The sequence below is a fragment of the Corythoichthys intestinalis genome, chromosome 3 (assembly GCF_030265065.1).
Source record: "Corythoichthys intestinalis isolate RoL2023-P3 chromosome 3, ASM3026506v1, whole genome shotgun sequence".
Lineage (NCBI taxonomy): Eukaryota > Metazoa > Chordata > Actinopteri > Syngnathiformes > Syngnathidae > Corythoichthys > Corythoichthys intestinalis.
Window position 1 is genome coordinate 27320957 of NC_080397.1, and position 13735 is coordinate 27334691.

Here is a 13735-nt window from a genome sequence, read left to right on the forward strand (position 1 = left end):
ACGTGGCTGGGTCTTTCAGCATGACAATGATCCCAAACACACAGCCAGGGCAACAAAGGAGTGGCTTCGTAAGAAGCATTTCAAGGTCCTGGAGTGGCCTAGCCAGTCTCCAGGTCTTAACCCCATAGAAAATCTGCGGAGGGAGTTGAAAGTCCGTGTTGCCCAACGACAGCCCCAAAACATCACTGCTCTAGAGGAGATCTGCATGAAGGAATGGGCCAAAACACCAGCAACAGTGTGTGAAAAGCTTGTGAAGAGTTACAGAAAACGTTTGGCCTCCATTATTGCCAAGAAAGGGTACATAGCAAAGTATTGAGATGAACTTTTGGTATTGACCAAATACTTATTTGCCACCATAATTTGCAAATAAATTATTTAAAAATCAAACAATGTGATTTTCTGGGGGTTTTTTTTCCACATTCTGTCTCTCATGGTTGAGGTTTAACCATGTTGACAATTATAGGCCTCTCTAATATTTTCATGTGGGAGAACATGCACAATTAGTGGTTGACTAGATACTTATTTGCCCCACTCTATGTGAGAAAATATTACTTAGTGAAATGCATGTGACAATGGTGTAGCATTAGCAGTGCAATTGCTGACATTTCAGAGCAAGCTTGAGTTGAGTGTGGTGACAGCTCTTCGAAAAGAAACTGTCTTTCAGTCTGTTTGTTTTGTTGCTGGTGTGGCCCTGTAGCACCTGCCTAGGAGAACAAGTTTAAAAGGTGGAGACAGGGTTGTGTCTTCATCATCTTTTATAATGCTCCTTGCACCGAGAGTTGTAGCTGGTGGACAAAAGAGGAAGGGGTCAGCTGATGACCTTTTTTGCTGTTTTGATCACCCTCTGCATTCTTCTCCTGTCTGCTTCTGTGCAGCTTGAGTGCCACATTGACATAGCATAGGTGAGCAGCCTTTTGATAGCTGACCGGTAGAAGGTCACCAGTAGGTTGGTGTCAAGTTGCTCATTCCTGAGCACTCCCAGGAAGTGTAGTCTTTGCAAAAAGTTTGGACGACCCTGATCTAGGGCAACGACAGTCTGATGTAAAACTTATGACTCGAAGACCTTGCTGTCACCGCCCTAGCTTGTTAGGCTTCTTAACAAGTGTGATGATGTTGGTTGCCCAGGAGAGGTCTGGTCGATAGTGGAACCTCAGGTTGAGGAAGAGCAATGTGTTTTTTGTCCTGGCCGTGGAACCAGGAACCAGCTCTTTATGCTCATGAGGGTAATGAAGGGGCATGGGAGTTTGCCAGTCCAGTCCACATGTGTTTTGTGGATTTGGAGGAGCCTAATGACAGTGTCCCCAAGGGCACCCTGTGGGGTGACTGTTTGAGTATGGGTTGGATTACCCCTAGTTAGTGGACCATGTACCAAAGGAGCATGAGTCTGTTCCCTGTGAGGGTAAAGGTTGGTTTGCTCGCTGCTGGTCAGGGGAGTGCCTACCTCAGTTGGAGGAATTTAAGTATCTCAGAATCTTGTTCACGAGTGAGAGTAGATTGGAGCGTGATCTCGACTGGCAGTTTGGGGTGGCATCCGCACTGCTGCGGGCGCTTAACCCGTCTGTCGTGGCGAAGAAAGGGGTCCGCTAAAAGGGAAAGACTTCAATTTACAGTACAATCCACGCTCCTACCCTCACATAAAGCCATAAAATTTGGGTAATGATGGAAAGAATGAGATAGCGGAAACAAGCAGCTGAAATGAGTTTCCTTCACAGGGTTGTCGGGCTCTGTTTTAAGATGAGGTAAGGAACTTGTCATTCGGGAGGGACTCGAAATACAGCTGCTGAGAGCAGCCAGCTGAGGTGGTTTGGGCATCTGGTGAGGATACCCCTGGACGCCTCCCTCAGCAGGTGTTTCAGGCAGGTCTAACTGGGAGGAGACATCAGAGCCCACCCAGGTCATGCTGGAGGGATTATATTTCTCGGCTGACCTGGGAACGCCTCAGGATTCTCCCAAAAGAGCTCCAGGTCATGCTGGAGGGATTATATTTCTCGGCTGACCTGGGAACGCCTCAGGAATCTCCCAAAAGAGCTTGTGGAAGTGGCTGGGAGAGGGCTCTCTGGGCCTCTTTGCTGCGATGCCACACAGATATGGATAAGCAAGACGATGATGACGACGGCCTACTAATACAAAATTCAGTGTAAAATTGCAACCCAGGGACTGCGTATTAAATATTATTGTTTTACGCTTCATAAACATTTTTAAATACTTAGAGAGCAACTTAAAGACACTTAAACAACTGTTAGCCCAAGTTAACGGCTGCGGTGGAAACGAGGCTACGGGGCCTGTTTACAATCACATATCCTTAAATAGTCATGGCAACAAATGGGGTGTTAGGATATTATACTGTATTTGTATTAACTGCTTTTTTTAGTATCACCATGGACATCTTTGATATAAAAAGCAAAACAGAAATTCACGATACTATTGTTGTCTTTACAGATCTGAAGAAATCCTTTGAACAGGAGCCCCTCGGCAAAGAGGTGTCCCTAGAGCAGGAGGTGCTGCTCCAGTGTCGTCCACCAGAGGGCATACCGGCAGCAGAAGTACGTGCAAGTTTCACGCTAATTCAATTGACACTGATTTTAACTCTTTGGCCGCCATTAGAAGTCTATTCCATCTTTGACTGGGAAGAGTGAATACACATATGTTCATTCGCCCCTCCCAGTCAAGATGGATTGAACATCTATTGCTGTCAATGGGTATTTTTGACATATACTTTTCTTATTTTGCTAACTACCACAAGATGTACTCTATGAATACTATCTGGGCAAACAGTCAATTAGTTAACTGGTAATAATTTTTAACTATGAAACAGGTTTTGCACTATTTACTCTTATGTGTACATGACTATATAGGATGAAAATGTCGCCAGCATGTGGCTAACTAGCAATTACTTTATGTATCCATTTGTTCCCTTTTTCTGCAAGTAACTTCAAATTACTAAGTTATTCCACTCTTGTTCTTCTCACTTGCTCAATTACATGAAAAACTGCTTAACTCCAAAATTATAGATATATATCTTTAAAATAATTGTTTTCTAGAAAAAAGGTATTATACTCTAAACTTGAATTGGCACAGCAAAAAACAACCCCAGAAAATCATGGGAAAAGACAAAATTTCCTCTTGGAGTGACATTGGCTTGAAAGCTGCGGCACGACAACACATCAGCGATGCAAAGATGAGAAGACTAAAGTTAGACTTGGTCGTCCCCAGAGAGCCAATTTGAGTTGATGGCAAAAGTTACTCAGTGACTCCGGAGCAGGACTTTTTTGCATTAGTAAAAGAATGATTCAAATAAAAAATGGAAGCTTGTTTCTTCTAATCTGTAGAGACAAACATCTCTTGTTCAAGGAAGTTATGTATTTGTTTTTAAAGACATTTACTTCCTGAAGAAAGACCTACAATCAAGTGAAAGCAACTGTGTCATGCTAAAACCTCAAATAATCCTCTCCTAAAACTTGTTTTTTTTTTCCGGCGATTCTATGATTTCAAAACATGTCATTTCTGATTTTTAAGTGCACAGAGTCAACAAAATAACATTATCATGTGTTAGATACATTGTAATTTTGTAAAACTTAAGTTGTGTTAAAGTTTTGTTGTATATTCTGGTGCGTTTCCAATTGTTTCCTCGTAGCCAGACCCGGACCAGAATCTGCTTCTGACACCAACATCAATAGAAATACTTTTCTCTGAATGCACTTTGGAATCAGCTTTCAGAAAGATTGTCAAAGTTTTACTTTTCTATTGACAAATATGGCTTATTATAAATTATTGTGTGATTTGAAACTACTTATTGTTACTGTGTTAAGTGAAAAATACAGTTTTGAACCTTTTCTGAGTCAAACTACAGTGGGGAGAACAAGTATTTGATACACTGCCAATTTTGCTGGTTTTCCCACTTGCAAGCCATGTAGAGGTCTGTAATTTGAATCATAAGTTCTCTTCAACTGTGAGGAACAGAATGTAATACAAATATCCAGAAAATCACATTGTATAATTTTTAAATAATAAAATTTGTATTTAACTGTATGAAATAAATATTTGATACAATACCAACTAGTAAATATTTCGGCTATTAGTTCTTTTTTAAGAAGCCCTCCTGTTCTCCTCTCATTACCGGAAGTAATTGCACCTGTTTGAACTTGTTACCTGTATAAAAGACACCTGTTCACATGCTCAAACAAACAAACTCCAACCTCTCCACAATGGCCAAGACCAAAGAGCTGTGTAAGGACATCAGGGATTAAATAATAGACCTACACAAGGCTGGGATGGGCTACAGGAAAATAAGCAAGCAGCTTGGTGAGAAGGTAACAACTGTTGGAGCGATTATTAGAAAATGGAAGAAGTTCAAGTTGACGGTCAGTCTGCCTCGTTCTGGGGCTCCATGCAAGATCTCACCTCGTGGGGCATCCCTGATCATGAGAAAGGTGAGTGATCAGCCCAGAACTACACGGCAGGACCTGGTCAATGACCTGAAGAGAGCTGGAACCACAGTCTCGAACAAAACCATCGGAAACACATTACGCCGTCATGGATTAAAATCCTACAGCGCACGCAAGGTACCGCTGCTGAAGCCAGTGCATGTCCAGACACGTCTGAAGTTTGCCACTGACCATCTGGATGATCCAGAGGAGCAATGGGAGAAGGTCATGTGGTCGGATGAGACCAAAATTGAACTTTTTGGTCTAAACTCGGCTCGTCGTGTTTGGAGGAAAAAGAAGGATGAGTGCAACCCCAAGAACACCATCCCAACTGTGAAACATGGAGGAGGAAACATCATTTTTTGGGGCTGCTTCTCTGCCAAGGGTACAGGACGACTGCACCGTGTTGAGGGGAGGATGGATGGGGCTATGTATCGCCAGATCTTGGCTGACAACCTCCTTCCTTCAGTGAGAGCCCTGAAGATGGGTCGTGGCTGGGTCTTCCAGCATGACAACGACCCAAAGCACACAGCCAAGGCCACTAAAGAGTGGCTCCGTAAGAAGCATCTTAAGGTCTTGGAGTGGCCTAGCCAGTCACCAGATCTGAACCCGATACAAAATCTATGGAGGGGGCTGAAAGTCCGTGTTACCCGGCAGCAGCCCCAAAACCTGAAGGCTCTGGAGAAGATCTGCATGGAGGAGTGGGCCAAAATCCCTGCTGCAGTGTGTGCAAACCTTGTCAAGGACTACAGGAAACGTTTGGTATCTGTAATAGCAAACAAAGGTTTCTGTACCAAATATTAAGTTCGATTTTTGTGATGTATCAAATAGTTATTTCATGCAATTAAATGCAAATGTATTATTTAAAAATCATACAACGTGATTTTCTGTTTTTTTGTATTAGATTCCGTCCCTCACAGTTGAAGAGAACTTAAGATACAAATTACAGACCTCTACATTCTTTGCAAGTGGGAAAACCAGCTAAATCGGCAGTGTATCAAATACTTGTTCTCCCCACTGTACATCTCTCATGATGCTTATTGGAAATTGCTTGGAAGCATTGGAAGATGCTTGAATAATAAGTTATCCCCCCCGCATCACAAAAACATGCTTGGAAGGCTGATCAAATACTCTAAATTGTCGCTAGGTATGACTGTTTGCGTAAATGGTTGATTGTCTCCTTGTGCCCTGTGATTTGCTGGCAACCGATTCAGAGTGTACCCCGCATACTGCCCATAGTTAGCTGGGATTTGCTCCAGCGCCCCCGTGACCCTCGCAAGGATAAGCGGTTTGGAAAATGAATGAACGAATGAAAGGTTTCACACATGCATTTGACTACTGCATTACACTGGAACAAGTCATGAATGAGAAACTGATTTCCACTTAAAAATGTATTTTTTTCACTGATTTACAAAATTCCATCTAAAACTCAAATTTTTATTTTCCCTCATTTCCTCAAATCGAAAAGCAAAACTTTAAAATTTTTATTCAAGAACCTGAGATGTACTTTAAAATTGAAGATAATGTAAACATTGACTTTTTTTTTTTAAATAATAAACATATAAGTAACATACATTAAGGAAACAAATAAGTACACATGACTTATTATGCACAGTGAAATGAAATATATTTTGAAGACAAAGCAAACATTGACTTTTTTTTAATTATAAGGAAATAAATAAGTAGCGTTACATAAATGAACAAAAATAAGTCAAAAGTGCTCATTACATTGAATATGTTCTTAGTATGTTGAATTTGAATATGTTAACCTCACAAATAAAATAAAATAAAATAAATAAAATAAAATAGACTCTTTCCTTTATCTTAAAGATCTGATCAATTTTCCGCTGCATTGCCCCTTTAATTCAACAAGCTTGTTTTTTTCCTGTATTTGTTTTTCCCCAAAAAAACGTGCATTTGAACCAATCCGAGCTAACTATCCATGCTGATCACTTGTCAGTATGACAGCCAGTTTTTTGTTTTGTTTTGTTTTGTTTTTTTGCTGCTCGCATGTGCAGAGCGACGCGACTTGTCAGATACAGAGAGACGCTAGGAAGAACTACGTGAAATAAATAAATGAATAATAAATATCGGTGGAAACTGATTAAGTTACACAAGCTCTTCATTAGGCTTGTTGTAAGCACTTGTGTTATAAATCTGACATTAGTAGATAGTTCTTATTGGAGATGCATGTGTGGCAGCATGGCAGGGTTTTTTTTTTAAACATGGGGTTTTGACAGTTGACGTCATATTTTCAGGATCAAAAACCGGATGCCGGAACAGCATTCCGCCCCCAAATCTGATGCTGGAACTCGGTTCCGGCCCATTCCAGCCCGCTTTCAACAATGAATTTGACCTGCTTTTTGTTGAACTAGCATTTTATCCGGTGCAAATGGTCAGTAGATGGTCTTTCCGATCAGCTGTGGATACAGTAGTAGATTATTGCCACCTAGTGTGTAGTGAATGAATAAAGCAGTATAAAATGTGTGTGTCATGAAAAGCGCAATATAAATCCAACAAATGATTAATTATTTATATGGCATTAGTACCCTTGACTGGTTCCGTTGTGTTTCGAACTGTATCTTCAACAGAGACAAGCTATATTGAATATACTTAATTTATCTGTTTGCTTAATTCATTGGCTGCAATTGACAGTAATTTATTTGCCCCTTCCAATTCAAATGGTGTAGACGTTTATCGCCATCAATGGCACTGAAAATTTGATGTTTGTTCCACAGCACTGCTGGTTAAAAAAAATGTGAACGGATCCTGTCTTGTTAATGTTTACAATATTTTTTGATAAAAATATGAAAACATACAGCTATTTGTGTGGTATTAGTAAAGCAGACTGTTTATTCTTGAGATTTAGATGAAGCTCAGTCCAGGATTTATGACCAATTTATGCTGAAATGGAAGAAAGAAATGTTCACATACTTTTTTCTCACTCTGTATATAGTGTAGACTTTGAAAGGTGTTTTGCGATCGTGTTCAATTTGCTCCCTTTCTGCTGTCATAATGGGATCTCGGGGCAAATGGATTGCTTCGTCTGGCGTCGGCTAGAGTTGATGAGATGGATACGAGTCCCAAACCCGCAGTGACCTCTGCGTCCACCCGCTATCTTTCCTCCCTTTTTATATTTGGAGTGCCTGTGCAACACACATAGCCTCTCAGAAGTGCTGCATTTTAGAAATGAATGAAGACTCAAATTGTAACAAAGATAACCTGAGAAAACAACAAATGCACTTTTTAACTCATTCACAGGAATTGGTGATTCTTTTACTCACAAAACTATTCGATTCACAGTCTATGGTCTGATTCAGAGGCGATTAATAAAAAATAGCAAACGATTCGAACTGATTTGATCCAATTCGGTTCCATAGAACGTGACAATTTACCCCAAGAAACAAAACAAAAAAAAAATATTCATTTCAAAATACTGTACTATTTTTTAATTTTAATTATTACTTTGTGTACAAGAGACAATACAGGTCAGGCCTAGAGTGTTCCGATATTATCGGGTTGCCGATAATAACGGCCAATAAAAGCATTTTAAAATGATATCTGATAATGTTGACATCGGTTTTTCATTATCAGTTTTGGGCCAATGTGACATCCCTGTGTTAGACAAATGTGATATGGCAGTGCCTTATTGACACTTTGCACTTGCACATGATCCCAAAAACTTATGTTTACACTATTTTGATTTAAACAATAAGAATAGTGGTGCAAAATAGGCACTTTTTCCATCACTCTAGCTGAATTTGATCTCTTATTTTTCACAGAAAGTTTGTTTTGAAAATCTTGAAGTTGTTACATTTATCATTATTAGAGCATCCAGTGTGCATCACAATAAAATTAGCCATACTGTGTTAATTCCATGACCGCATATAGCGGTATCGGATTTTAGGAGTTGGACAATATCGGAATATTGGTTATCAGTTAAAAAGTCATTATCAGACAACTCTAGTCAGGCCTAATTAACATACTCAATTCAGACAAGAAACGTTTATAACATATATGGGGACATAATTGACATAATGAAACACAAAAAGACCAAAAGTTCTTATTGGTCAGTTCTGCCCGCATAGGTTGATGGATAATTTGTGAGCGCACCATAACCGAGAGCTGTAGATCCTGGAATTCAGTAAAGTGAGCTGTTGTTTGGAGTCGTGCGGTTCTTGACGATCGAGGACAGCCTATGAAAGTTTAAATTTTGTCCCTCACATAATATATGCGATGTTATAAGTTGCTCTTAAAATTGTATCTGCTACAGTTGGATTTAATTCATTTAGTTTCCCAGTTATACTCCATTGCGACATATGAATATTTCTATTTCTTCATTATCATGCATTCTTTGGCTTGTGCAATTTGTACTCCGGTGCGACTTATAGTCCAAAAATGATGGCATTTGTAACTGACAGCGCTCGTCTGCCCCCATACTCCTTCAAAAATTCTAATAATAGCTCAGCTATAAACCTGTCAATGTGATGGGATCAGCGCCCTGATAAGCGACACCGCGTCGTAATGCAACCAGCTGCGACTATCATCAAAGCCTCCGCGTCATCCACGCGCACATGTTTACCTTCAAATTTTCGTGTGTGTGGATGTCCACTGCACATTTGTACAGGGTTTGATGTAAACACAACAATCAGTGCACTCCGTTCAACTAGCCACCGGTAATTTTAACAACAACACCGTCAATCACCTTGCAGAGAGTTGGGGTTCATTCTTTCACTGCCATTGACGGTGATAAACGTCCAATCATGTGGCTGTTTTCCTTCTTCTGAATATAAAATATGAAACCATGACTTCAATAATGAAAACAGCAAAAACACAAAAACGTAGGAAGAAAACAAAAGAACACGAAAAAAAATGTGAAAAACCATGGAACACCGCAAAACATTCAATATCGTCCAAGTCCTCTGATCCTCCTACCTCTTTCGCCACCATGCCATTGGCGGCGCCGCTGCCACCTTCCCAGTTCAAATGGATTGGACATCAGCTGGAAGATAAACTCATCTACGGGGCTGTTTACATGGTGACTCTCCGAGAATACGAAAAATTTCAAATTTGCATTTATATGGGCCCGTCTCCATTCGAACAATGTCGCAATTCCGCATGGAAACGATGTAGTATTCATGCCAGGCCCTCAGGGGCAGTGCAGATTTACAAGGCGACATCGAATGATGCACTTTGACCCCACCAAAGTTCCTCAGCCCGGAAAAAAATATGCCCGCCCACTTGAAGCGATGGCATTTTTCTTTTGTTCAAAAAGGCACAAAAAATGGGAATATTCAATATATTTAATTTAAAAATATTATTAAAACAGTAAATTAAAGCAGACATTCCATCTTATTTGCTGTTTTTAATGTTTGGTAGCACTGCTGTGCAAGCCCAATGTGACGTGTATTAGTGCTGACGTTATCGGCGCGGTGTCGCGCCGCGGGAGCCTTTGATATGCATGCAGAGCAAGCCCCTTCAATCCCCCGCAATCGAATTCTTCCACTTTGGAGGCACCATATGCATGCAAGGCCACTCCGCAACACAGTCATTGCGTCTTCGTGTCGCGGAGTCGCCATGTAGACTGCCCCTAAATTCACAGCAGGAGGATGACTGGACACCACATGATTTAACAACTATCACCATCAATGGCAGCCAATGAGTCGAGAAGTGGGTCTTGCATTGCAAATCGTATCCTTAGGTACCCAGACGTTCCTGATTGTACGTTTATCATCGTCAATGGCACTAAAAGAGTTAATTACGTCAAAAGAGTGCTTAAGGATGTTCTGACAGCTCTATTGTTCAGCATCCAAAGCTCCCGGGAGACACCGCACGTTCATGCGCGGGCGTTGAAATCCTTGAGAAACAAAAGGAAATCTCTTTAGGCCGCCCGTCGAGAGCCGTTTTAAAGCTGATGGTTAAAAAGCTCCAGGAATCAGCTGGGGAGAGTTCAGCAGTTCAACAGGAATGACTTTACCGAGGATTGGCAACAAGTGCCGAGCGTTCGCTCCTCTGCTGTTGTTTCTGTCTGATTTGACTTTTTATTTATTTATGAGGGACGCTGCCGGTGTGTGGAACTGAGATAGCGCTTTAAGATAAAGGACGAGTGTGGGGGACGTTTCTTGAAACTGAATAGTTTATAATAATACCCTGAAGAAGTATTATGTTTTATGTGGACATACATATATATACTTGTAAAAAAAAAAAAAAAAAAAAGTACAAACTGAAATGTACAGAAGTATTTTTGTGTTCTTTGTTACTGCCCTCCATCTAACTGTATTAAAGTCCTAACAGTTGACCATTCCATGATGAAGATAGAAGCTATGCTGGTGTGCAAGGCATTTTTTTGTAATATTTGTGCTAAATTTGAACATGCAAATTTAGAAATGAGCGAAATATACACTGAAGTCATCTTATTTAAACTTTGTGGCTCCGAAATATATTAGGGCTGTATTTATAGTCCACAGTCTCTTAGTCTCCTTTAAAAGTGGGGTGGCATGGCTCAGTGGTTGGAGTAGTTTTCACCCAACCCAGAGGTTGTGGGTTCGATTCTGTGCCCTGATGAACTTGCCTAAGTATCCTTGACCAAGATACTGAACCCCTGGTGCTGCTTGAAAGGTGGAAAAGCGCTATACAAGTATAACACCATTTACCAAAAAACAAAACATTCACTCATACATGCTAACATTAGCTTGACCGGTTGCCATGGAGTATTAAACTCCACAGTCCCTACTTTGTTGCAGCCCCCGTTAGTGTCCTATTGGTTAAAATGTGGGTCTTAATTCAATGGCTGCCACTGACGGCATTAGACAATCAAACCATTTGGACTTTGCAGGGCTGTCAGTGATCATTTGTTTGCAATGACTCAATGACTTGATATCAATGACTTAACACAAAAAATAAAAATACAATAAAATAGAAAAATAATTTTTAAATAAGCAATATAATCATTGAAAAATATAACTTCATCCTTTATTGGATACTCATTTAATTTAAATAAAATGAAATTAAAAAAGGGGAAAAAATTGTTTTTATTAAAATCCATAACCAGACTTTATTTCTCTTTTTAGTCATATTGTTTTTTTTTTGGTTTTTTGTTTTTAATAAATAAATTAAAACAGAGAAAGGTACAACTGAAAATGACCCGGGAAGTCCTCTTGTTCAGTCTTGAGATAGAACAGAGGCTGGGTGAGGCTGCGATGTGTGCAGCCAATCAGCTCGCGAGATAAATCCACTCCAATTTGTTCTATGGTTTGTCAATCAGCATGGGGGAAGCTGCGATAGTATGCAGCCAATCAACTCATCAGTTAAGACCACTTTTATTGGTGGACTCGTCCGTCGATAATAATACGGGAGACCTCGATAATGCACAGTCAATGAGATCACGGAATAAGGCCACTTATTGGCGGTTTCGTCGTGTTGGTCATCGTAGGGGTGGCTTTGATGCTGCTCATTGGTCTTGTCATGTGTCAATCTTGCACCAGAAACCAAATACATGCCTTGTATGAGTGCCCATTTGGTATGTACAAAGACCTTGAAGGCTATTTTTTGCTCCTCTGTTTTGTTGATGGGGAAGACCCTTCGTCGTCATTGAGCATTTGAAGTTCTGCGTCAAGGTAACGCAATGCTCATTAATTCATCACCAAGCCACTAGAGGGGTGTGGTGTTGTGTTTAGACGGTTTTGGGGGACTCTTGTCAACTTCCTCTAGTTTTCTTCTGGTCAGAAAACAATGCTAATGGAGATGGAACTTTTGAATGAGGATCTTCAGCTAGAGGGGTGTGGCTTTGTCTTTGTACAGTTTTGGAAGACTTGTCGAATTCCTTTAGTTTTCCTCCAGTCATAGACAGCAATGGCAACAAAGATGGAATGCGTGAATATGGAGCTGCAGCTAATCAATTCTGAACAACAAATGTTGTTAATACTAATGTTGAGGCATAGGCGACACAGAAGATGTTTGCGGGGGTGTTTGAATGTTTTGTAAATGGCAGTGTTGTTGTGCTGAACTAGAAACAACATTCTGAGCGGACTAATCATAGTCCTTTGACGTTCATGTCACGACGCATTGACGTGACGCATAGTCAGGATTTTTGGGATGCGTAAATCTGGCTACGGCGTAGGGTCCAAACTCGGGTCTGCGTCAACGGCGTAGGTGCGCCATCACTGTAACCCAGAAAAATAAATCAGCCGTGAGACATGTCTGCCTTGCTGTGAAGCAATGTCTCCTGTGTCTCAAAATTAAACAATGTGTATTTTTTCATTTTTATTTTTATTTTATTTTTTTATAAATACTTTATAAAACCCCACGATATACTGAATCCACAAAATGCGAACTGTGAAATCCCGAGGGATCATTGTACAACCCTAGTAGGAATTGATTGGTGATCTATCACCATCAATGATACTGAAACATCCCAATTCTCTGCAACCCCCTCCTTCTTAAAGTGGATTGGACTTTCACTGCCATCAATAGCAGACAATGAGTTAACTGTGGCCACTTTTCTAAGCCCTTTTATCTCATCTGCTGCATTTTGTCGACTATAGACGTTCAATCCGAGCTGAATAGGACGTCTATTGTCGTCAATTATTTCAAAATAAAAAATTTTTTTTTTTTTAAATCTTCATTGGAAGGCAGCAGAAGGCCTGCCTCGGTCGCTAAGAGCAAGAGTGACCCCAAAGGCCTCGCACATGGCAGGTTTGTGTGTCTATGTGTGTGCGTCAATGTGTGAGTGACTGCTGCAGCTGCAGGGAAATAAACACATCAGTGTGTGGTGACAGGCCTTTCCACGTGTCTAACCCTAGCACGCACACACACACAGAGCTTCAGACAGTAACTGGATACATGTCTGGAGCCGGGTCAAGTTGCTGTCACATTCTGAGCCACTCCATCCTCACCCTAAATTAGCTCCCTTGAATAATGGCTTTTGATCAACTCCACTCGACCTTATCTGTTGCGCTGTAATCCTTTACTTGAACATTTCGGACGCCTCGGCGGATCAACGTGCGACAAGGAGCAGCATCGTGCCGACATAGAGGTCCATCAGTCGTGGGAGCCTGAAGTCTATCACTAACGGCGAGATTTGTCAAGGTTTTGAGATGTCCTTGAGCAACATGACAACAAGCGCGAGGCAGTCCATCCAGCTGCCGCCTCTCAAGGCCGATTCGATGAAGCTAAGGCGGCGTGGGAGTGGGGAAAAAAAGATGGTCACATTAAGAAGGTGTTGTGCCGCCACCACAATATTATGCACTCATGCTCAAAATAAGCAGTTTGGAAAATAACGGCGGAAAAAACTTGAGCGCTCTGAGAAAGCA

The 13735-nt window shown here is 40.9% G+C and overlaps 1 protein-coding gene across 4 annotated transcripts in view; it reads left to right on the forward strand.

Moving 5' to 3' along the window:
* The window catches only part of LOC130912928 (netrin receptor UNC5C-like), a 404638-nt gene that overhangs the window by 272074 nt on the left and 118829 nt on the right, over positions 1-13735 (forward strand). For all 4 annotated transcript variants that reach the window (XM_057831087.1, XM_057831088.1, XM_057831089.1 and 1 more), the window contains one exon: positions 2440-2543. In XM_057831087.1, the coding sequence (XP_057687070.1) occupies positions 2440-2543 (104 nt within the window). The remainder of the gene's footprint in view (positions 1-2439; positions 2544-13735) is intronic.